Consider the following 24,622-nt stretch of genomic DNA (forward strand, 5'->3'; position numbering starts at 1 on the left):
GAATGAGATCGGCTCCCAAATTTCAAATCTCGTTCCCATCCCGCTCTCGTTCAGAATTCGGAGAGAGAAAGAGAGAGAGAGAATCGTGGCTGGATCTTCAAAAACAACGTAACAGTAGTGTGTTCGATTCTCTCACTTGGGTCGTTCGAAAATGTCTGGTCGCCCTGAGAAAGAGAAAGGCGTCAATGTTCAAGTCCTTCTTCGTTGCAGGTACCAATCTGTTTCTCTCTCTCTCTCCCTCTCTCTCTCTATATATATATATAAATAAATATATGCATGCATACATACATATAAACCAGTGTAAGCATCTGTATTTTTAGGCGTTAGGGTTTTATCTGGTTGTGAATCGCTAATCTAATTTTTCTTCACAAATTTCGTTATTTTTATTGAGATTGTTGCAGAATATTGTTGACAATTTTGTGAATTTATCTAATTTATGATTTATGATGTATGTTTGTGAAACAATAGTTTGGTAGAGAGAGAGAGAGGGAGAGAGAGAGAGAGAAGGAATAACTCTATATTGATCTGTTACGTGTGTATATATTTACAAAGAGAAGTTCACTCTCTTTATAGAGAGGAGAGGATACATAGGATGCCAAATGTAGGCACCAAAAGCATAAAGGAAAAGCTGTTCTTTACATACTTTACATTAAGAAAGAATTAAGAAATATAAAGCTATAATGCTATAGCAGTTATAATGCTATACCAACTATACACTAACATCCCCCCGCAAACTCAAGGAGGGAAAGCATCAACCAAGTTGAGTTTGAAAAAAAGATCACTGAAGCGTCCAGGAGGATGAGCCTTGGTGAAAATATCGGCAGGTTGTTCGGCAGAAGCAATAGGGAGAAGATGAACAATACTACAGGTGACATGCTGGCGAATGAAATGACAATCAATCTCAATATGTTTGGTGCGATCATGAAAAACATCATTATGAGCAATCTGAATGGCATTCTGATTGTCACAATAGAGAGAGGTAGGACCAGAAGAAGAAACACCCATATTAGCAAGGAGCCAGCGAAGCCAGAGAAGTTCTTGAGTAGTATCAGTAAGAGCTCGGTATTCAGCTTCGGTACTAGAGCGGGCAGTAAGGGATTGTTTTTTGCTACGCCAAGCAAGAAGAGAATCCCCTAAGAAGAAACATAATCCCGTGGTAAAGTGTCGATCCGTAGGATCCCCAGCTCAATCAGCATCAGAAAAGGCACGCAGTTCAAGAGAGGAGGAAGCAGAGTAGTGAAGGCCATGGAACAGAGTGCCTTTGAGGTAGCGAAGGATGCGAAGTAGAGCAGTATAGTGGGGAGTGCGAGGAGCCGACATGTACTGACTGACAATGTGAACATCATAGGCAATGTCAGGACGAGTCACTGTGAGATAGACAAGACTTCCGACGAGCTGGCGATAAAGAGTAGCATCAGAGAGGAGATTCCCATCGAGAGGAGTGAGACGAATCTGAGGATCAACTGGAGTAGATGTAGTTTTGCAATCGGTAAGACCAGCACGAGCCAGAAGATCGGATGCATATTTGGCCTGGGACAAATAGGAACCAGTAGAATCATGAGAGATTTGAAGCTTGAGTAACCAGCTTGGGGAATGATAGAATATCACCCCCTATTTATAAATGAAGATTAGGGTTTACAAGAAAGGCAATTACAAGATGATCCTTGAGTGCTATCCCTGAGTGCATAAAATGATTACAGACAGACCCTAGTGTACCTTTCGGCTAATATAATATGCTAATATTTAATATAATATGCTAACACTCCCCCTCAAGCTGGTGCGAAGATATCTCTCATGCCCAGCTTGTGTAACGCCCTCAAAATAATAACAATAAACCCATCAGATAAGACATGCATTTACATATAAACTAACCACATTCCTTTATTCATTAGAGTTCCATTACATAAGTATTACATGTTAACATCATAACAAAATGCCCTACGGGCTTACAGCTTTCCAAGTTAACACTTGGTTACAACAAAAGAGTACTAACTCGTTTACACATTAAGCCCTTGGCTTGAAGTTACATGTAATACATCAAAAGTAAAACGACAAAACTTGTCCGCCTTAAGCCTCCCAAGCTATGTCCTTGGAGGTGGCATGCTACCTGCACCTGAAAATGATATTCCCATATAGGGTGAGCCACAACCCAGTAGAAATACACTAAACCAACCATGAACAATGACTAAAATATTAACAATTGATAGATGGCCAACACTGATACAATCACATAAATCACATATTTATGTCATACGACTTATGAGTCCAAGTTTCCTTTCATTTTCCCTTTTTCAACGGATAGGCATATAAGCACTAACCACATTCTCAACAGATATGTATATCAACAATCTCTACATTCTCAGATAAGCAAATAAGCTATATCCACATTCTACAACAGATATGTATAACCACAATATCCACAGATAAGCATATGAGCTATATCCACACATCACAAAGATAAGCATATAAGCTCTATCTTCACTTCTAGACAAGCATATGAGCTGTATCTACGGAGTTCATCCCCTATCTTCTCCCAACACTAACCGGTTTAGAGGTACATCCCCTATCTTCCCCTAAACCGCGGAGTACATCCCCTATCTCCTCCTCTACACATAACGTATACAAACACATTGGTTCTATATACAATCATCCAATACATACAATTAATGTATTCTATCAATCGTCAAGTTCCATGACACATTTCATTGATTAGTTTCAGTTTGCCTAATCATCATGCATTGTCTACAACAATCACGACTATCCTCCACCGATAGCCCAAAACAGTTATTTCTAAACAGAAAATAAATGCACAATGGATATTCAATCAACATTTCATTTCTTCATTCTTCTTAATTAATTATCCCAATTAATTAAACAATGTAATTAGGTCAATTCCCATAATTAACATTTCAACCCTTAGGTCCCATTTTCATCAATGATTCAACAATCATTCCATTTTTCTATGCCAAACATGCATCTAGGTTTATTATGAATAAAACCCCAACTTTTGTAAAATTACACAAAAGCCCCAAACTTTCACAAAATTACCAAACCAAGCCCAACATCTCAAAATACCAAAATTTAAAGACAAAACCCATAGAGAGGAGTAGGATATCCCTACCTCAAATTCGGAGTCCCAAAGGAGAAGACGACAAAACCCAACGTGCTCCAAAACCCGAGATTTTCAGATTAAAATGAAGCCCTCGACGATCAACAACTTTTTTGTAAAGGCCAAAGATGAGTAAATCACTCCTACTAGATCAAAACCTAGAGAGAAGGTAGAGTCTAGAGTGAGAGGCTCAACAATGGTGATTTTGGAAAAGTAAGAGAGAGAAGAGAAAGTAAAAAGTGATTTGAAAAGTCACAATTTCGGGATTTTAACCCAGGTCTCCGCTCGAGCGTAAAACACCCCGCTCGAGCGGCCACTCACAGACTTCCGCTCGAGCGGCCAACCTCCCGCTCGAGCGCAGAATGCACTCGCCCAGCACTTTTGCAGAACCAGGCCTCCGCTCGAGCTTCCAACTCTACGCTCGAGCGGCACTCAGACAACCCCGCTCGAGCGGCCAATCCCACGCTCGAGCGTCCAACACTGCACAGAAAATACTGGATGGGTGTATTACCCGCTCGAGCGCCCAAACCCCCGCTCGAGCGTACAGGCCAAAAATCTGGGCAACTAGTTTTGGTTTCTAAACTCAACCAACCTGAAACAAATCCGCCCAACACATCCTATAACTCAAATACGTAGAAAAAAGGATGTAAACAAAATAGTAATCAACTACCAACATCCACGGACACATGTCCGGATCACTGTACAACAAGGGTAAACCCGGGATCGCTATAGCTTGCCTAATATGTCATGAAATGGTTTATTCCCAATCCGCTTAGTGAGAATGTCAGCAAGTTGTTCACCAGACTGGACAAAGGGAGTACAAATGGTACCACTAGTGAGTTTCTCCTTAATGAAGTGGCGATCAATCTCAACATGTTTTGTCTTGTCATGTTGAACTGAATTGTGAGCGATGTTGATGGCGGCCTTATTATCACAGTATAACCGCATGGAGTCCGTCTGATCAATACCTAGATCACGCAACAATAATTTGATCCATAAAAGTTCACACACACCTTGTGCCATAGCTCTAAACTCAGCTTCTGCGCTTGACCTGGCAACCACATTCTGTTTCTTACTCCTCCAAGTAACTAGGTTGCCGCCAACAAATGTGCAATACCCTGAAGTTGATCTCCTATCGGTTACTGACCCAGCCCAGTCAGCATCTGTATAGGCTTCTACACGAAGATGATCATACTTTGAAAAATACAGACCCTTTCCAGGAGCAGACTTCAAATACCTCAAGATTCTCATGACAGCCTCAAGGTGAATCTGATGAGGAGCATGCATAAACTGACTAACTATACTGACAGCAACAGCAATATCAGGACGAGAGTGAGATAGGTAAATGAGCTTACCCACTAATCGTTGATAGCTCCCCCTATCCACAACTTCTCCTCCTTCATCATCCCCTAATTTCTGATTGGGTTCCAGGGGGGTGGCACATGCCTTGCAGCCAAGCATCCCAGTTTCCTTCAACAGGTCAAGCACATATTTTCTCTGTGAGATAAATATCCCATCCTTAGAGCGAGCAACTTCAATTCCCAGAAAATACTTCAAGCTGCCCAAGTCTTTAATTTCAAACTCTTTAGCTAAATATTTCTTCAACAGAGGTATTTCCCCACTATCATTGCCTGTAAGAACTATGTCATCTACATAAACAATAAGTGCTGTAGTCTTACCGTGTGAGGAATGTTTCACAAACAATGTGTGATCTGCCTGACTTTGTTTGAAGCCATATTTAAACATAGCCTGAGTGAATCTCTCAAACCAAGCCTTTGGAGACTGTTTGAGACCATATAATGACTTCCGAAGTTTGCATACTTTGCCTTCTGTTTGATGATCCTCAAAACCCGGAGGAATGTCCATATATACTTCTTCTTCGAGGTCACCATGGAGAAAAGCATTCTTGACATCAAACTGATAAAGCGGCCAATCTAGATTAGCTGCTAGAGAGAGAAGTACTCTGACTGAATTCATTTTAGCCACGGGTGCGAAGGTCTCCTGATAATCAATGCCATATGTCTGAGTAAACCCTTTTTCCACAAGTCTTGCCTTGTAACGCTTAATAGACCCATCTGCTTTATGTTTCACAATATATACCCATTTACATCCCACAGGTCGTTTGCCCGTAGGTAACTCAGTCAATTCCCAAGTGCCATTCTTCCTAAGTGCTTTCATTTCCTCAATCATGGCTAGTTTCCATTCAGAGGTAGCAAGAGCATCCTGAAAATGGTTAGGAATGCTAACAGAGGAAATATTGGACACAAACGCTCTATATGAGGATGATAAATGAGAGTATGATACAAACTGTGAGATAGGATGTTGAGTACAAGATCTCACACCCTTCCTCTTGGCAATAGGAACATCAAGATCAATGGACTCGAGAGTTTCAAAGTTACCTCGACTCTCATCAGAAGCAGGAGATGGCAGTGGGGTAGCAGAAACGGTCCCATGTATCCAGTTAACTTGTTTTCTGTCTACGTCCCGGACATAAACATGCCCGTCCGTATTCTTGGTGACAGTGGGTTCTATAGTCCCAGTAGAAGAGGGGGGTGCAAGAACAACTGGTTCCACCATAGGAAGCACAGTAGTAGAGGGTGGTGCAAGAACAACTGGTTCCACCATAGGAGGCACATGACTCACTTCACACCAAGGCTCCTCCGGAAATGAGGACGGTGACACCGGAGAGGACAAGAAATAGGACTGGGATTCAAAGAAAGTTACATCCATGGACACAAACCACTTACGAGAAGAAGGGTGGTAACATTTATACCCCTTTTGAGTAGGAGAGTAACCAAGGAAAACACACTTGAGGGAGCGAGGGTCCAACTTACCACGAGAGGGAGAGTGATTATGGACAAAACAGACACAACCAAATATTTTGGGAGGAATAGAAAACAAGGATGGAGAACCGAGGAGGACGTGAAGCGGAGCCTTTTTGTCCAAGACCTGGGTAGGGAGACGATTAATAAGATGGGCAGCGGTGAGAACAGCGTCGCCCCAATAGGGCCGAGGCACATTCATAAAAAAACACATGCACCGAGCCATGTCAAGAAGATGCCGATTCTTGCGTTCGGCCACCCCATTTTGTTGAGGGGTATTGGTGCAAGAGGTCTGATGGATAATGCCATGAGTAGAGAAATATTGTCCTAACCCAAAATCTATGTATTCCCTGCTATTATCAGAACGAAATATTTTGATAGTGGCCCCAAACTGAGTACAAATCATCTTATGAAAAATGCGAAACACAGAGAAAACCTCACTCTTATCTTTCATGAGATACACCCAATTAGCACGAGAAAAATCATCAATAAATGTAACAAACCAGCGATGACCTTTCACAGACAGAACACGAGAGGGACCCCAAACATTAGAATGTATTAATGAAAAAGGAACGAAGCTTTTATTCAAACTGAGAGCAAAAGAAGCTCTATGTTGTTTTCCAAGTTGACAAGACTCACAAAGAAAGTCAGACACATGATGATTTGCGAAACTAGAAGGAAATAAATGCTTAAGTAAATGAAATGAGGGATGCCCAAGACGCCGATGCCACAGCCATAAATCAGCGGGGGTAGTAGAAGACGTGGTGGAAGAATAAGCAAGTTTGTCCGGTTGATCTAGGAAGTAGAGACCATTTTCTGCACTACCACTGCCAATCGTCCTCCCCGTGACAAGGTCCTGAAAAAGACAATGATCAGGAAAAAATGTCACACTACACTTCAAATCTTGGGTAAGACGACTTAAGGATAACAGATTAACAGAAAACTTGGGAACATGGAGAACAGAAGATAGATGTATGGTAGGAGTGACTTGGACTAAACCTTTTCCAGAAATGGAAGAAACAGTACCATCGGCAATCTTAACTTTGTCCTGACCTGAAGAGGGCTTATAGACAGAGAAAAGATCAGAGGAGCCAGACATATGATCTGAGGCACCAGAATCAATAATCCAAGGCAAGGATGTATGACACAGGAAAGCACAAGGAGAAGATGCTAAGTTACCTGAGCGGGCAAAGGACGAGGAAGCGGTACTGAGAGCAGTAGAAGATCGGCGGTCCAACAATTGGCGCAAAGCATCCTCCAGCTCAGTATCAGAAGCTTGGGTAACAGAAGTAGAATTAGAATCAAGGGTATCAACGGCACTAGACTGATGAGCCCGGGAATAGGAACCACGTCCTCTAGATTGGCCTGACCGACCTCCTCGAGAACCAGACCGATCACCTCGACCCCCGGATGGAGTCCCATGAAGCTTCCAACACGTCTCACGAGTATGCCGTGGCTTCTTGCAATAATCACAGAATACAGACTCCTTAGTAGCAGACGGAGGAGGCAGGCTGAGGCCATCTCGATGAGTAGACAGTAATGCGGGGTCAGTAGAGACAGGGGACATCATAGCAGACCGGCGACTCTCCTCATTTTGTATATAGGCAAATGCTTCCTGAAGTGAAGGAAGAGTATCCATACTCAGAACTCGACCCCTAACTGGATCATACTCCACATTTAGGCCGGCCAAAAATTTAAAGACCCGTTCCCGTGAGATGAACTTTTTGTACCCGATAGAATCAGTAGGGCAAACGGGCTTATAGTCTTCCAGGTGGTCAAGGCGTTTCCAGCCGTTGGTGAGGAAAGTGAAGTACTGAAGAACAGTCTGCTCCCCCTGAAGTGAGCTCTCAATAGAGCGGCGCAACTCAAATGCCTGTGAAAAATTCCCTTTGCGGGAATAGGTAACAGCCACAGCCTCCCAAACGTCCTGGGCAGTCTCCATAGACAAGTAGCCCTCACCAAGTTCTGGAACCATCGAATGGATAAGCCAACTCATAATCAAAGAGTTGGTAATCTCCCATTGGTCATAACCTGAGTCAGTGGTACTAGGTGCCTGTATCCTGCCATCAACATACCCCATCTTCCCTCTGCTCTTCAAAAACATAGTCAAACTTTGGGACCATGCTAGGTAGTTCTGACCATTAAATAGAGAGGTGGTGATTTTCAGACTAGGGTTGGGGTTCTCAGTCATGGTAGTAGGTAGAATGAGACTCTCACTTTTTGGTGTTTGAGAAGAAAGGGACACACTGGTGGAATCTGTCATGGATACAATACTACCAAACCCGCAACAAAACTAGTGGCAATCACAAACCCGGAAGGTGGTGGTGAAAGAACAGGCACAATGACTACTTATAAGAGCATAACAAATTTAAGAAATCATATTTTTTATTTTATTTTATTTTTTATTTTTATTTTTATTTATTTTTTGTTTTGTTTTGTTTTGTTTTTTTTAATTTTTTTATTTATTTATTTATATATATATATTTTTTTGTTTATATATATATATTTACTGATTGATTTATATATATATAGAAATGTTTACTGATTTACATATATATATATATATATATATATACATATAGTTATACATGTATTAGGACGGTGGTATACAAAACAGAGGGTATATCATACATACACAGAGACGAGCGACTGATGAAGACGAAGACGACTAAGCCGAAGCTGATGAAGCCGAAGACGAAGGCGATGAAGACGAAGACGATGAAGACGAAGACTGACGAAGACGATGAAGACGAAGACTGCTGGCGACTGATGAACTGAGGGACTGAGGGATTGAGGAACTGAGCGACGACTGCTTACGAACTGGAGAACGACCCAGCAGAGGACCAACCTAGGTAAGATCGAACCCTAGAGCTTAAGCTCTGATACCATGAAGCTTGAGTAACCAGCTTGGGGAATGATAGAATATCACCCCTATTTATAAATGAAGATTAGGGTTTACAAGAAAGGCAATTACAAGATGATCCCTGAGTGCTATCCCTGAGTGCATAAAATGATTACAGACAGACCCTAGTGTACCTTTCGGCTAATATAATATGCTAATACTTAATATAATATGCTAACAAGATTTTAAGGCCTAAGAAGTAGTTAAGAGTACCAAGGTCCATCATTTCAAACTGACGGTGGAGAAAACGTTTGAGGTGGAGAATACCAGCTTCATCATTACCAGTGATAATCATATCATCCACATACAGAAGGAGAAGAGTGGTACCATGAGGAGTAGTCCGTATAAAAAGAGCAGAGTCATAGGAGCTAGAGGTGAACCCGAAGTCATGAATGGTAGAATTGAACTTAGCAAACCAAGCACGGGGCGCTTGCTTGAGGCCATAGAGGGCACGCTGTAGTTTGCAAACCTTATGAGGTGGAAAAGTGGACCCAGGTGGAGGTTGCATGTAGACCTCCTCAAGAAGATTACCATTGAGGAAAGCATTTTTGACATCCATCTGAAAGAGCTCCTAGTGGCGAGCAACATCAACAGCAAGTAAACTGCAAACAGAGGTAAGCCGAGCAACAGGGGAGAATGTCTCCTCATAATCAATACCATATTCCTGATTGAAACCCTTGGCAACAAGACGAGCTTTGTAGCATTCAATAGAGCCATCAGAATGGGTCTTGATTTTGTAAACCCATTTGCAGCCAATCGCAGTCTTGCCATGAGGAAGATCAACAAGATCCCAAGTATGAGTTTTGTCCAAGGCCTGAAGTTTATCAGTCATAGCTTGCTGCCAAAGAGGATTAGTACAAGCCTCACGATAGGAGGTAGGTTCATAAGTAGAAAAGGCAGCAGATCCAACAATATAATCACGAAGATAGATAGGAGGTTGAGTTATCCGGCGCGGTCGACCCGTAGGAGGATCAGTGAGAGGAAGAACGGTGGAGAAGGAGGTGGTGCAATGAGAGGTGGACCTTCAGGGAGAGCAGTCTGGACAGGATCAGGAGTGAACAAGGGCATCTCGATGAAGGAGGAACCTGTATCAAAATCATCAGAGAATAGATCTATGGAAGGATTAGTAAACAAGACATTAGTGGAAAGTGCGGGTAAGTGAAAGGAGGATAGTGAGGAAAACATTTGTTGCTCCCAGAAAATGACATGTCGGGAGATACGAAGACGTTTAGAGAGAGGATCCCAACAGCGAAAGCCTTTATGTTCAATTCCATACCCAAGAAAGCAACAAAGACGAGAACGAGGTTCAAGCTTGGTGTGTTCATGGGATTGAAACAGAACAAAGCAGGTAGAGCCAAAAACCCGAAGATTGGTGTATGGAGGGGGAGTGCCATGCAGACGTTCAAAGGGAGTTTGCTTATGGATGACAGGGGTAGGAGCACAATTGATAGTGTAGACAGCAGTGAGGGCAGCTTCCCCCTAAAAGTTTTCAGGGCAGGAAGAAGATAGAAGGAGAGAGCGCGAGTAATGTCAAGAATATGCCTATGTTTCCGTTCAGTACGATCATTTTGCTGGGACGTGCCAGCACAGGAACGATGAGGCAGTGTACCATGACTATGAAGAAAAGAAAGGAAATCTGAATCCCGATATTCCATAGCATTGTCAGAGCGAAAGAGTTTGATGTTTTTGGAAAATTAGGTGTGGACCATTTGGGCAAATCTATAATAAAGGTGTTTAAGTTAAGACCGAGTTTTCATGAGAAAAAGCCAAGTAAACCAGGAAAAATCATCAATAAAAACAACAAAATAACGAGATCCCCCCATAGTAGTAGTAGGGAAGGGGCCCCAAATATCCGAATGTATAAGATCAAAAGGTGCATGGGAAACAGAAGTACTTTTATTGAATGATAAAGCAGGTTGTTTGGCAAATTGATAGGGTATACAATTGAAATTATCTAGAATTACATGACCCAATTGTCCACTAGAAACTAAAGACTTTAAGCGATTAACAGAAATATGTCCTAAGCGACAATGGCAAAGATGAAAAGGAGATAATGAGGAAGCAGATGCAGGAGCAGCGATCTGAGGAGAGTCAGGAACATGAAGGTGAATGAGTTCATAGAGACGTCCGTGCTTACGGCCAATCCCAAAAGTCTGCCCTGTCTGAGGGTCCTGCACCAAACAATTAGTAGCAGAAAATGTGACAGTTAGACCAAGTTCACATAATTGATCAATAGAAATAAGGTTTAAGGTGAGAGCAGGGATATGATAAACTTGAGATAAAGATAAAGAAGATATGAAAACAGTACCAACATGACGGACAGATATGAGAGAACCATCAGCAGTATGAATTGAGGGAATATGAGAAGATGAAGAGATGAAAGAAAATATAGTAGAACTGAAGGTCATATGATTACAACAGGCAGAGTCAAAATACTAAGAAGAGTTACCTGGGATCATAGACAAAGCAGTAGGAGGAGGTGTACCAGAAGGGAGAGAGAAGGTGTTTGAACATGGCCTCTACATCCGTTTGAGAAAATAGAGGGGTAGACGGAACAGGTGACTCAGAGAAACCCTCAGAGGCAGAGGCAGAGGCAGCAGCAGTAGTGTGATGAGACTGATTCCCGGAAGTAGCAGCAGTGTGATGAGACTGATTCCCGGAACGATGAAAGCTCCCTCGGGAAGAACCACCGCGAAAGGAGTGGCTATTGGAGGATGATCGGGATGGATTGCGAAAACAATCCTGTTGCAGATGACCAGGACCAAGTTTGTTGCAGTATCGGCAGGATCTGACGGGGCAATTGACCAGGAGATGTGTTGAAGGAAGGCCCCGATTCTGACAATAGAGGCAGACAGTGGTCCGCTGGGTAAATGATGGCCGATACGGAGGAGTGGCAAGAACAGAGTCCACATGATGAGTTTGGAGAGTATCGAGACGAGTCTCCTCTGGTAGCAGCTCAGAAATAGCTTGTTCAAGAGTGGGCAAGGGATGGCGATGAAGCAGAGAGGCACGTCTATCGGCAGGATCTGACGGGGCAATTGACCAGGAGATGTGTTGAAGGAAGGCCCCGATTCTGACAATAGAGGCAGACAGTGGTCCGCTGGGTAAATGATGGCCGATACGGAGGAGTGGCAAGAACAGAGTCCACATGATGAGTTTGGAGAGTATCGAGACGAGTCTCCTCTGGTAGCAGCTCAGAAATAGCTTGTTCAAGAGTGGGCAAGGGATGGCGATGAAGCAGAGAGGCACGTACGGGCTCAAAAGAGGAAGTAAGAGCCATGAGAAAGTGCACCAACCTTTGCTGATTACGATAAATAGTAAATAAAACAGCATCTTTTCGGTGAGGCCAAGTCAGTTCTGAAAGAGCAAGTTGGTCCCAAACAGAGTACATTTGAGAAAGGAAGTCATTAATGGACTGACTGGATTCTTGGCGCATGCGGTGAAGTTGGCTCTGAAGTTGATATTGATGGGCAAGACCAGTAGTCTGGTATCGTTCTTTCAAAAAATCCCAGATGTCTTTTGCAGGAGTAGTTACAGAGTCAAGCTGAAAGCGACCAAACTGAAGACTGATAGAGGTAACAGAGGTATTTCGAAACCAGGTAATGATTTGGTAATTCTTACTGTTCCATTCCTCAAGTCGGTCTTCATATGTAGCAGTAGTAGCAGTAGTTTCATCAGTGTCAGTGTCTTTCACCGGTTGGGTCACATCCCCGGTGATAATTCGCCAGAGCTTCTTTCCTTTGAGGAAGGAAGACATGGCTTGGGCCCACAGAACATAATTGGAACCATTCAAAATAACGGAAATGGGATGGGAGGCATCATGACGATCCATAATAATAGTTGAGTAGGGCTAAATCAATAGGAATAGACCTGTAGGAGCAAAATTAGGTAAAACAGAGTGTATCAGTGAGTCCGGAAGGTCAAAAATAGCTAGAAAAGGTGTGCTGTGCAGAGATGACGTCAACAGAATGTAAAATGATGTCAGCGGCGCACGTTAGCGGACTGGCGCACGCGTGGCTCACGGTAGCAGGCTGGCGCACGCGGGTGCACGATAGCAGAACGGCGCAGGCGCGGCTCACGATAGAGGGATGGCGCACGCGGGTGCACGGTAGCAGGCGCGGACACGAAAGAGCAGACCTGAAGGGGCGTGAAGGCGCGTGTGAGAGTGGCGACAGAAGTAGAGCCGTGCTGATCACAAAGGAGGCGTGTGGGAGCGCGTGAGGGCGGTTCTGATGACGGGTGTGGTACCGTTGGAATCGTAAGGAGATTCTGAGCTGTTTGGTGTAGTGTCACTATGTACGGGACTAAGCACCAAAATTGAAAAATGCCAGAATTGTATAATTGGGCTCTGATACCATGAAACAATAGTTTGGTAGAGAGAGAGAGAGAGAGAGAGAGAGAGAAGGAATAACTCTATATTGATCTGTTATGTGTGTATATATTTACAAAGAGAAGTTCACTCTCTTTATAGAGAGGAGAGGATACATAGGATGCCAAATGTAGGCACCGAAAGCATAAAGGAAAGCATAAAGGAAAAGCTGTTCTTTACATACTTTACATTAAGAAAGAATTAAGAAATATAAAGCTATAATGCTATAACAGTTATAATGCTATAACAGCTATACACTAACAGTTTGTTTGTTTTCAGGCCATTTAGCGAAGAAGAGTTGCGGAGCAATGCACCGCAGGTCGTGACTTGCAATGAGTACCAGAGGGAAGTCGCAGTTTCTCAGAACATTGCTGGGAAACACATTGATAGGGTTTTCACGTTCGACAAGGTATTTTATTTGAAAAAGTTTTTTTTTTTTTTTTTTAATGCTAAATTTAGTTACTTTGATGTAAATTGTAGATGAGATTTTCTGTAGTAGTTCATTTGATAACATATAGGCAGAGTGGGCAATTTGTTTCTTGTTCTGTTTGGTAGAAGAGAGGTTTTTCAATATGAAGTGTGAATATGGTGTTTTTTTCAGCATTTTACTTTGAAAGACAGCTTTTTAAGTGTCTTGGAAAGTCAAATATAAGAGAGTAAGGCTGATAGCATACAAAAATATTGTGGCAAGGAAATTATGTATCAAGTGAAGTTTAATATTATGTTTTTGGACTGTTAGGAATCCGTAACACCTAATCAGATTAGTGAAATGCGAAATACAAAAACAAACAAATACACAAGAAAGATAAATCACATGTACACACAAAGAATGCAAGGTTTACGTGGTTCACTCCAAAACTGGGGTTACGTCTATGATTGTTGTGATTTTCACTATGATCAGAAAGGTTACAAGAGATTACAATGATAGCTGCTCCTTTCGACTATATATATATACCTAGAAAATTAGGGCAACATGTCACAAGTTTGAATATACCATGGATTTACTCTAAAACATTTGGGTTATTTGCGGTTGAGTGGTTAGTGTTTAATACTTATCAGTCATGTTACATGCACTCATGTACGGGTGTCGGGTGCGGGTGCGGGTGCATATCATCTAGAGGTCGGACACTTTAAACATCAAATATAAGGATACGTGGACTTGGCAAAAAAATGATTATATTTTTAACCTAATATGTGAGACAAAATGGTGTTATGGTGTCAAAAAAACATTTTACTCATTTTATAGTAATTATACAACAATAAACATATATAATGATAGTGTTTAATATAGATATATGTGAAGTGTCCAATCCAATGAAAAGTGCTGGACACGTATCTCACATCCGTGTCCAAGTGTCTAAGTGTCCGAAACGGGTATTTGATTTTTTTTGATAACATAGCTTATTAGAGGATTCACACTACCCCAACACTAACTTGTAATGACCTTTGAGTTATATACTGGCATTAATTCATGTACCATATAGGTTTTTGGCCCTTCAGCTCAGCAAAAAGATCTTTATGATCAAGCAGTTGTTCCTATTGTTAATGAAGTTCTGGAGGGTTTCAATTGTACCATTTTTGCCTATGGACAAACTGGCACAGGAAAAACTTACACCATGGAAGGAGAATGTAAGAGGTCGAAGGTACTTTGTTGTTTATGTGGTTAGTTCATGTTTAAGTTTGCTATACTTACTCATTTCAAGTACTGATGCCATGTCTATATTTTGTGACAGAGTGGACCTAATGGAGACTTGCCTCTGGAAGCAGGTGTCATACCTAGAGCCGTGAAGCAAATTTTTGACACATTGGAGAGTCAAAATGCAGAATACAGTGTTAAAGTTACTTTCTTAGAATTGTATAATGAGGAGATCACTGACTTGCTTGCCCCTGAGGAGATATCCAGAGTTGCGTTGGAGGATAGGCAGAAAAAACAGTTGCCTCTCATGGAAGATGGGAAAGGTGGTGTTCTTGTAAGAGGATTGGAGGAGGAAATTGTAACGAGTGCTAGTGAGATTTTTACCCTACTTGAAAGGGGGTCTGCAAAACGTCGCACCGCAGAAACTCTATTAAACAAACAATCAAGGTCATTATTCTTTCATTGCCTTTGTAGTCATAATCAGAATCCAATCTCCTTGTTTGTTAACATATTTTGTTTCTCAGTCGGTCACATTCCCTTTTTTCCATAACCATACACATCAAGGAAGCAACCCCAGAAGGTGAAGAGCTTATCAAATGTGGCAAACTGAATTTGGTTGATTTGGCTGGTTCAGAAAATATTTCTCGTTCTGGTGCTAGGGAGGTATTTTGACATCTACATTTGCTGTAAAAGCTGAACACAAGAATTTGGTAATTAAATTAAGATAAATCATGTTATTTTCAAGTTACAGCAAGCTAATTAGCCCAGTGGAATTGCCTGCCAATCTTGTTCGGAGATTGCAGGCTACGAGCCCAGCCTATGGCCTGACTTTGGGGCTACAAATGACAGAAAAACATCTTTTTAGTTAATTTTGTTTTTCAGTCTTGTCTTTTTACTTTGGGTAAAATTTGGTAATGAATTTGTTATATTTGTCTTTTTTGTTTAATATGAGTGTATATTTCCTAGGGTCGTGCAAGAGAGGCAGGAGAGATAAACAAAAGCTTGCTAACTCTCGGACGAGTTATTAATGCTCTTGTGGAGCATCTTGTACATGTCCCCTACAGGTTAAAGTTGTTTTCATTAGATCTTTGGCTTGTTTTTATATCTTTTCCAGATTTTTTCCCCTTCCCAATTATGTACTTACTATGCTAAATCGGAATGTAGGGATAGCAAGCTCACCCGTCTGCTTCGTGATTCGTTGGGTGGAAGAACCAAGACATGCATTATTGCCACAGTATCGCCTGCAGTTCATTGTCTGGAGGAGACCTTGAGTACACTGGACTATGCACATAGGGCAAAACATATTAGAAATAAGCCTGAGGTTGATATTGTAATCTTACTGTTTTCAAGAATTTGAGTGCATTTCTAAGAAATAAGCCATAGGGTGGGGGAACAAAATCTTAATTTTTAAACTCATCAAGTGCTGGCATTATCTCTAAGTTGAAAATGTATGAGAATGTTGTACCATGTTGCTAGTAATTCCTTGGATGAAAGTACTGTAAATGCTTTAATTTCACAAAGCACCAGTCTATGAAGAGCTCGTCGTCATGGATGGGTGGAATGTACCTTTGTCATATTTCTGTTGGCATGGATTACCTTGTGTTGTTGATCTTGATGGTCTTAACGAATGGGCCTTTGCATTTAAGTATTTAAACATAATTTTGGTTTATTATTATTTTAATTTTTAATTTTTAAACGCTTTTTTGTTTTTGTAGGTCAACCAGAAAATGATGAAATCAACTCTTATAAAGGATCTTTATGGTGAAATTGAACGACTTAAGGCAGGTATAAACTTTTTGGATTCCTGTTTTTGATAAAGAGATACTTCTACCTTCAATTACTTATTCCAGGTATATTTTTTTTAGTGAATTTCTTTATCTATTCTTTAATCCTTCCTCACTATCCAGAGGTTTATGCTGCACGTGAGAAAAATGGTGTCTACATACCAAAGGAACGATATTATCAGGAGGAGAGTGAAAAGAAGGTACTCTGCTGGTCTCATCATTTGTGATTTTCTTTCACTGTTTAAGCATCACTCTACTTCTATACTTATACAATCATTCAATCTTACTATTGACCATTAATAGACTCAAAAATGTGCTAATCAGATCCATTTGCTGTTGTTATGGTTGACTATTCAGCAATTTTTTTAATTTTTTTTTTATTTTTATGGTAGCTTCTTAGTACAAGGGTTGAATCGTGCCTGATTTGACAAATCATTTTTGATATATGTATCCCTTATCGTTCTATCATTGATTTCTGAAGTCTATTCATCTAACATTCACCTCTAATCCTGTATATTCTTTCTTCATGTTTAGGCAATGGCAGATCAGATTGAACAAATGGAAGTTACAATAGAAACCCACCAGAAGGTTCATTTAATTTAAGCAACTGTAAAAACAATAGAATTTGGTCTGCTATGTGATTGTGTGATAATTTGTTTCACCTCACATACTTAATTTGCTATGACCAGCAACTTGAGGAATTACAAGATAAATTCGATGATCAGGTTAAAAAATGCTCTGATATAGACAACAAACTTGATGCTACCCAGGTAAGTTCTATCCGTATGTGGTTATGTATGGTTTTAGGATTCATCCTTAGGTTCTTATCATGTGATTGAAAGTTTTGTAGAAAAACTTGAACCAAACAAGCAAATCGTTGGCCAGCACTGAAGAAGAGTTAAGGAGATGCCAGTATGCTCTCAAGGAGTGTGATTTTATTATCTCTGAGCAGAAAAAAGCAGGTATGCTTGAATATTTCTGTTGTTAGAATTTCTTTGCTAGCTCCATCATAATGTTGGTGAATAATTGAAACAGAAAATGCATTGGCCCATCAAGCAAGTGTCTTGCGGTCTGACTTGGAGAAATCTCTGCAGGATAATGCTTCTTTATATTTGAAAATTGGTATGTAGTGTCGGTTTTAACCTATTAATGTTGTGTTTGGTTGGGGGATTTGAGAAGGGATTTGGAAAGGGAAATGAAAAAAATAGGTGAAATATGAATGAAATATATCTAAATTTCACCTAGTTTCACACACCTTTTTCTTTTCCCTTTCCCTTTCCAAATTCCTCCTCAAATCCCTCAACCAAACATAAGAGTATTGATTGTTGTCATAAATTCCTGACTGGTGCTATCTGGTGTGATTTTGTGTAGAAAGAGAAGACAAACTGAATGCTGACAACAGGTCAGTTGTGAATGGTTTCCGAACTGATCTTGCGCAGCAACTAGGCTCCCTTTGTAATACGGTAGCAAAGTCGATGTCTCGACAAAGTGAACACCTTCAGTGCATTGAGAAACATTGTCAATCCTTTTTGGACATACACAATAAGGTATTTCTGAATTTGTTGCAGATTTTGTTATTGTACACCCCTCCCTCCCCCCTCTACAGATGTTAATCTTGCATTACTATATTTTAATTTGATACCAGCTTATAAGTACTTGTTTTGCACGAGATTGAGTTTCAACACAATTGATTTTAACAAAATTCCTTTCATAGGCTGTCATCGATTTAAAGAAAAAGATGACTGCTTCGAGGGCAGTATATATTTCTCACATGGAGGCTGTGCAAAATGTTGTTTGCTTGCACAATGCGAGCTCTAATGCAGCTGTAGAGGAGATTTCAGCTTCTGTTTCTTCTAATGTACATTCTATCGAAAAAGTAGGTGGCAGCAATTTCATTTTTTCTTTAATCTTATGATTTATAAAGCTGTTCATTATATTAGCATCATCGTTGTAGACAGTAATTTAATACATTTTACTTTTTCTTTTTTTCTTTTATTATGTTATTCTGGATTCAGTTTTTAGCTGCAGAGGCCATTAAAGCAAATTCAATTTTTGATGATCTTCAAGGCACTCTATCAACTCATCAAGGGGAAATGGCACATTTTGCCAGAGACCTTCGACAGGTTTGATTTAATTGTATATAATTTCATTTGAGCATATCTAGTTGCTTGCCATGTATAAATTTTTGTGGCATCTTTTGACAATGGAGCTTGCAATTTCGATCACTAATTTACTTAAAAAACTTTCTGCAAATTCTGTAAATTGCATGTGGAGGTTACTTAATAAGTAGATTTATGATTGAATTTGCAAGATTGTTCGACAATTTTGTGTATTTTTCTTAAATGTCTTTTGCTGCTTGTGTTACTGTTATTAAAGCGAATGTATTGTTCAAATTTCTTATTATTCATCATGATTTTTGAATTGTACAGAGATTTCATGCAAGTATTGAGCAGTCCAAGAATATCTCGGAGTACACTCATGGATTTCTCCATCAGCTTATTGAACAGTCAAAAAATCTTCAAAGTCATGCAACCCAAGTTGATGAAATTCAGACGACAAGTATCGAAGAATTCGAAAAGGCTTATGCGGTACAGTTTTAGATCTTTTGTGTAGAGTTAAAATGTTAGGATTTATATTTTTAACAGCTTAAGCTTTACATATGCAGGAACAATCAACATCAGATGCAGAGAAGCTTATTGCTGACGTGACCAACTTAGTTTCTAGTCACATTCGTCGCCAAAAAGAGCTGGTTTGTTTGGTGTCTTAACTACTTTTTGTGCTTTTGTATTCTTCTCAGGAATCACTAACGGTTTGGCTAATAGGTGGATGCACGGCTCATTCATCTCAAAGACACTGTTATAGGAAATAAGACATTTTTGGATGGGCATGTTTCCTCAATGGAGGGTATAACAACAGATGCAAAACGAAAATGGCAGGAGTTCTCTGTGCAAGCAGAGAATGATGCGAAAGATTGTGCTGATTTCTCTGCTGCCAAACATTGCCGTATGGAGTTACTTTTCCAGCAATGGTAAGAAATGGCTGTTGCTGTGTTCTCTAATTTGATCCTATTGTATCTATATTGTTTGCATGTTGACCTTTACGTACCTCATTATTTTTTGGTTGGTGACCTTGTACTAATTCTGCTTTGGACAGTGACATTTGTATTATATTCTACTACTGGTTAACTTTGTTGCTTGTTTCTGTTTTGTCTTGACAGTGTAAACACCGCTGAAACAGCTTCCAAGCATTGGAAAAGGACACATGAATCCGTCAATGAAATTGGCAGTCAAAATGTTTCGACATTAGTCTCCCTTGTCAGGTCAGTTGTGCTAGTTCTCACATTCTTTGTCAAGAAACAGAAGAATATTAAAATCTCAGTGCTCTGGCTTCTAATATTTGTGTTTTGCTCTGCTGATAATGGCAACTTTGACATATGTGGAAGTAATGAATATGTCTTTTTAGGTGAAAAGATTATAATTTGTTTAGTTTTGAATTATGGTTTTTGTGTTGGGTTTGCATAATGGCTGTGAAACTGTCACCATGTTATTGATTAATATGTAATTACATTCCAAACCTTTTGGCTACAGTCCATGGCGTGAGTATTCAAATTGAGTGAATTCATCTTTTGTTCCAGGAATGTGTCTGATAGTAATGTGCAACATGATACTGAGATTGCTTTGGCAAGGGCGGCAGTTGAAGAAGAAATGGCAAAGAATAGTGAAGATATCATTCAGCACTTTGATAGTGAGTGTTATTACAATCTTCACTTGTACAGTTTGTATGCTATCGTGCACGTTTAATTATTGCCCATTTGTTTCCAATTTTGTTGTAATCATTTTGAAATGTATCTTGTTATGTTACACATATATCCTGAGTTTGGCTTTTGTCAAATGAAATCTGTAGAAATTTAATGTATAAAGAGAAATGCTTGTATTATTGATTGATATAATGTTATATTTATTACAATGATTCATGATTCCTATATATAGAATAGGGTGAGTGTGTAGTAGGTAAGGAGTAGGTGAAGTGGAGGTGGTAGTGGTGTAGTGGGTTAGGTTTAGTGGAGTAGGTGAGGTGGTAGTGGTGTAGTGGGTTAGGTTTAGTGGAGTAGTGGGTTAGGTTTAGTGGAGTAGGTTTAAGTGGGTGAAGTAGGTGATAGGTTTTAACAGCCCCCCGCAAACTCAAGGGGGATAGGAACTAACCAACTTGAGTTTGGAGAGAGTTACAAAACAAGAAAATACATAAAAATAAAAGAGGATAGGTGACACTGTATGGTCGTGTCAGACCATTGGTGAAGACACTGGATGGTGGTGTCATAACGTTGTAGAGGACACTGTATGGGGGTGTCATAACGTTGTAGAGGACACTGTATGGTGGTGTCATAACGGTGTAGAGGACACTGTATGGGGGTTAGGTTTAGTGGAGTAGTGGGTTAGGTTTAGTGGAGTAGGTTTAAGTGGGTGAAGTAGGTGATAGGTTTTAACAGCCCCCCGCAAACTCAAGGGGGATAGGAACTAACCAACTTGAGTTTGGAGAGAGTTACAAAACAAGAAAATACATAAAAATAAAAGAGGATAGGTGACACTGTATGGTCGTGTCAGACCATTGGTGAAGACACTGGATGGTGGTGTCATAACGTTGTAGAGGACACTGTATGGGGGTGTCATAACGTTGTAGAGGACACTGTATGGTGGTGTCATAACGGTGTAGAGGACACTGGATGGCGGTGTCAGACCGATGTAGAAGACAGTTTATGGGGTCATGTCGGACCGTTGTAGCTGACAATGTTGTGACAGTTGTTGTGACAGTTTACAGAGTCTTGCGGGACCTTTGTAGAAACTAACCGGAATCAATGTCGGGACAGTTTACAGAGTCTTGTCGGACCCATGAAGGAGCTAACCGGAATTAATGTCGGGACAGTTTACAGAGTCTTGTCGGACCCATGAAGGAGCTAACCGGAATCAATGTCGGGACAGTTTACAGAGTCTTGTCGGACCCATGAAGGAGCTAACCGGAATCAATGTCGGGACAGTTTACAGAGTCTTGTCGGACCCTTAAAAAGTCGCACCCTCAAAAGGTGTGCCCAATCTTTCAAAAGGCGTGCCATCAAAAGGCGTGCCTAATCCATAAAAAGACGTGCCAGATATGATGGCGAGGCACGTGAGTGCCTTGGCTGGGGCGCCCGTTTGTCGTCTGGCGTCAAGTGGCGCGCGATACGCGTGGCTGCCTCGGCTTATTTAACCAAGACGGAGGCTGAGGCTGAGGCAGAAGCTGAGATAGAAAAACTGAGAGAAACCTCTGAAAAATTCTTCGTGTTCTGAGAGAGATACTCTGGAAATACTCTGGATCCAACCCTTCTCTGAAAAAACTCAGCAACCCATAACATGGCCTCGTCTTCCCGTTCAGCTACCCAGAATATGGCCTCTTCGTCCCGTGGTCTGCTCACTCTCTTTCCCGACCTCAACGAGTCAACAAGAGAGATAACTAGTGCGGTGGCACTGGAACCTCAACCAAGCGCCCCGGAGTTTGCTCCGTTGAACTTTCCGATGCGGTCTGTGGAGCAAAGAATGGCAGTGCAGTCGGATGTGGAAGCCAATCAGTATACATTGAAGTCATGTGTGGAAACCATGACTGCGGTTACAAACTTGTCGAACCGGCTGCAGAGTAGGGCAAATGAGGTGCAACAGTTAAACTCCCAGCTGGCTCTGCTCCAACGCATGTATAAGGATGCGCGAGCAGAGATAAGTGTGCTAAAGACAGAAAACAAGGAGCTGAAGCGGAAGGCCACCGTGATGTTCCGATTTGGAGGTCCACCATATGCTGTAGTGGAGGAGCAGGGAGGAGGAAACTTGCTTGGTGGTCTAGGAAGCACGGAGGCAACACCGTCAAGGGCCGTCCAGGACGGAGGCAAGAAGAAAAGACAGGCGGCAGAGTAGAGAAGAAAAATCCCGCCTGTGTATGTGGTTTTTTTTTTTTTTTTTTTTTTTGTTGTTGTTTTGTGGTGTAAAATGGTGATCGGGGTTGATCCCGAGATGAATAAAATATGGTTTGGTGTGCAAAGCTATATGGTATGAATGGAATTTGAAAAAGATTAAAAATAATGTGAAAGAAAAATAAAGAAAGAAATAATAAAAATATATTTGAAATCAAAATGAAAGAGGGGGGAAATAAGGAAAGTGGTTTGGAGAAAATAAATAAAAATAATGGATTTTGAAATCAAACGGAGGAAAGAGAGGGGACAAGCCCATGTGAGGGAAAGAGGGGTTTAAAGAAAGTGAGGGAGTGGGTTGATTAAAAAAAAGGATTGTGGGTTTGAAAGTGGAAAGATGAGAGAGAGAGAGTGGGGTACATGATGAAGAGAGAGGGATGTCGTGCATGTGTGTGTATGTGGCAGTGTGAATGAGAAAAAGAGAGAGAGAGAGAGCTGTGTTGGGTGACATTACTGCAATTGCTTGGGCTACAGCATTGATCTCTGAGCTGTCCCATTTCAAGAAGGATAAGAATGTTGAGAAGCCTAACAAGGCTGAAAGTACAATCACCTGCAGCTTATGGATGACTTCCTGATTCAGATTTCCACTCTAAAGAACAGCCTGAGTTGGATTCGTTGACAAAGCAGGTGCCTTCTAATCTGGAATTGTCTGTAATGGATCCACAATCTGATGCTGATTCACTATCCTTGACAAAGCTTCGATCAAGAATCTCTACATTGTTTGAGTGTATGTCTAAGGAGCCTAACATGGAAAAAGATTTTGGATGACACCAGACTTGTTGTGCAGGAAACACATGATAGTCTGCATCAGCACTCCATGGGTTGTGTTTTGGAGGAAAGTCACAGTTCTGATGCCACATGTGATAGACAGGCTTGTCCTGAGGGGTCTGAAGAACCGGTAGCGAAGGAAATCTCTATGTCCAAAGATTGTAAGCCAGATGGAGCAACAGTACATACCATTAGCGAAGATTCCCCATTGGGCTCCAGTGAGAGTTCCGATCATGACAATACGGATGGGTAAAGAGATTTTGGGTTTGCGTCGGCGAGGTGGTGAAGAAGAGTGAAGGTATGTGTAGAAAATGCTAGTGGACTAGGTTGAGGTCCGGCGGGCGGCCAAGGCGAAGTTGCCGCCCGCCGGTGAAGCAAAAATACTAGGTTCTAAACCTGTTCTGATACCATGTAGAAATTTAATATATAAAGAGAAATGCTTGTATTATTGATTGATATAATGTTATATTTATTACAATGATTCATGATTCCTATATATAGAAGAGGGTGAGTGTGTAGTAGGTAAGGAGTAGGTGAAATGGAGGTGGTAGTGGTGTAGTGGGTTAGGTTTAGTGGAGTAGGTGATGTGGTAGTGGTGTAGTGGGTTAGGTTTAGTGGAGTAGGTTTAAGTGGGTGAAGTAGGTGATAGGTTTTAACAAAATCATTAAGTCATCATGAACTCCATGACTTGGTTTACAATTGTGCATCATTTCAATGATTGATTTACTGCTATGTTCTTGTGTCAATATGATTCGAAATGCCATCTAGGTAAATAAGTTACAGACGAATCACACTACTGAGAATTTTTTAAAAGCCGAAGCCATGATTGCACTTTGTTTCTTTTTGAATTATTTTTTTCGTATAACCTATTTTTGAAAAATCTGTTTCTAGCTGACTAGCTTTTAGGAAATTTTCAACAATTATCTGCTGTTGCACAATATTGGGGGATTTTTGTATCTCCATAGGAAATTGGTTGTTCGTTAGGGTTTAAGGTTTCATCTAGTTTGTTGGATAAGAAGTCAATGTGGTCACACAGGGGACCTTGGATTGAATCTTACCTTTTCCCAGATTTGAAGGGAATTACGTTGTCTAGAAAGTTCTGAAGTATCTTAGCAGTTTCTTCATAGTGCAGAGAAGGTGATTTTAATATAATCCTTTGCTATTTAGTGGTTCTAAGTGGTTTAGAAAAAGGGTAAACTAGATTTTTTTTTTAAGATTGGCTTATAAAGATTATTTTTTATAT

The 24,622-nt window shown here is 40.8% G+C and overlaps 1 protein-coding gene across 1 annotated transcript in view; it reads left to right on the plus strand.

The window, feature by feature from the left end:
• The window catches only part of LOC114290435 (kinesin-like protein KIN-5C), a 36,765-nt gene continuing 12,143 nt past the window's right edge, over positions 1–24,622 (plus strand). The window contains exons 1-21 of the mRNA XM_082919569.1: positions 1–210; positions 13,482–13,611; positions 14,687–14,845; positions 14,936–15,285; positions 15,363–15,501; positions 15,805–15,902; positions 16,003–16,159; positions 16,554–16,623; positions 16,746–16,822; positions 17,157–17,210; positions 17,312–17,392; positions 17,473–17,584; positions 17,658–17,744; positions 17,994–18,169; positions 18,337–18,498; positions 18,638–18,745; positions 19,052–19,210; positions 19,288–19,371; positions 19,445–19,650; positions 19,840–19,941; positions 20,257–20,366. Of these exons, the coding sequence (XP_082775695.1) occupies positions 152–210; positions 13,482–13,611; positions 14,687–14,845; positions 14,936–15,285; positions 15,363–15,501; positions 15,805–15,902; positions 16,003–16,159; positions 16,554–16,623; positions 16,746–16,822; positions 17,157–17,210; positions 17,312–17,392; positions 17,473–17,584; positions 17,658–17,744; positions 17,994–18,169; positions 18,337–18,498; positions 18,638–18,745; positions 19,052–19,210; positions 19,288–19,371; positions 19,445–19,650; positions 19,840–19,941; positions 20,257–20,366 (2,680 nt within the window). The 5' untranslated portion in view covers positions 1–151. The remainder of the gene's footprint in view (positions 211–13,481; positions 13,612–14,686; positions 14,846–14,935; positions 15,286–15,362; positions 15,502–15,804; positions 15,903–16,002; positions 16,160–16,553; positions 16,624–16,745; positions 16,823–17,156; positions 17,211–17,311; positions 17,393–17,472; positions 17,585–17,657; positions 17,745–17,993; positions 18,170–18,336; positions 18,499–18,637; positions 18,746–19,051; positions 19,211–19,287; positions 19,372–19,444; positions 19,651–19,839; positions 19,942–20,256; positions 20,367–24,622) is intronic.

The sequence above is a fragment of the Camellia sinensis genome, chromosome 3, assembly GCF_055761805.1.
Source record: "Camellia sinensis isolate YWXY chromosome 3, ASM5576180v1, whole genome shotgun sequence".
In the NCBI taxonomy this organism is placed as follows: Eukaryota; Viridiplantae; Streptophyta; class Magnoliopsida; order Ericales; family Theaceae; genus Camellia; species Camellia sinensis.